This window comes from Octopus bimaculoides, chromosome 23 (genome assembly GCF_001194135.2).
Source record: "Octopus bimaculoides isolate UCB-OBI-ISO-001 chromosome 23, ASM119413v2, whole genome shotgun sequence".
Classification (NCBI taxonomy): domain Eukaryota; kingdom Metazoa; phylum Mollusca; class Cephalopoda; order Octopoda; family Octopodidae; genus Octopus; species Octopus bimaculoides.
In genome coordinates, this window is record NC_069003.1 from 29,737,454 (window position 1) to 29,737,682 (window position 229).

The following is a 229-nucleotide window of genomic DNA, read 5'->3' on the forward strand; positions in this document are numbered from 1 at the left end:
TTTCAAAAGAAAATATTGTTTGAATTTTTTCTCAGAAGTCTACGGTTACACACCGTTGATATTTACACGGTTTATAACAGACTATTTAAGGCATTAGACTATTTACTAACTCAAAGTTCTTAAATGATATATAAGCTATGGTGTGCAGCTAAGAAAAACGGTGCTACTCTAAAAGAAACAACTAGTTGTTTAGTATATGTTAATCATGTTAATTACTCTGCTCATGTAA

At 29.7% G+C, this 229-nt stretch overlaps 1 protein-coding gene across 1 annotated transcript in view; it reads left to right on the forward strand.

The window, feature by feature from the left end:
- LOC106873155 (exostosin-like 3) overlaps positions 1-223 on the forward strand; it is a gene marked incomplete at its 5' end in the record, with an annotated part of 21,918 nt that extends 21,695 nt beyond the window's left edge. The window contains one exon of the mRNA XM_052975953.1: positions 1-223. Within this exon, the coding sequence (XP_052831913.1) occupies positions 1-97 (97 nt within the window).
- Between the last annotated feature and the right edge of the window lie 6 nt (positions 224-229).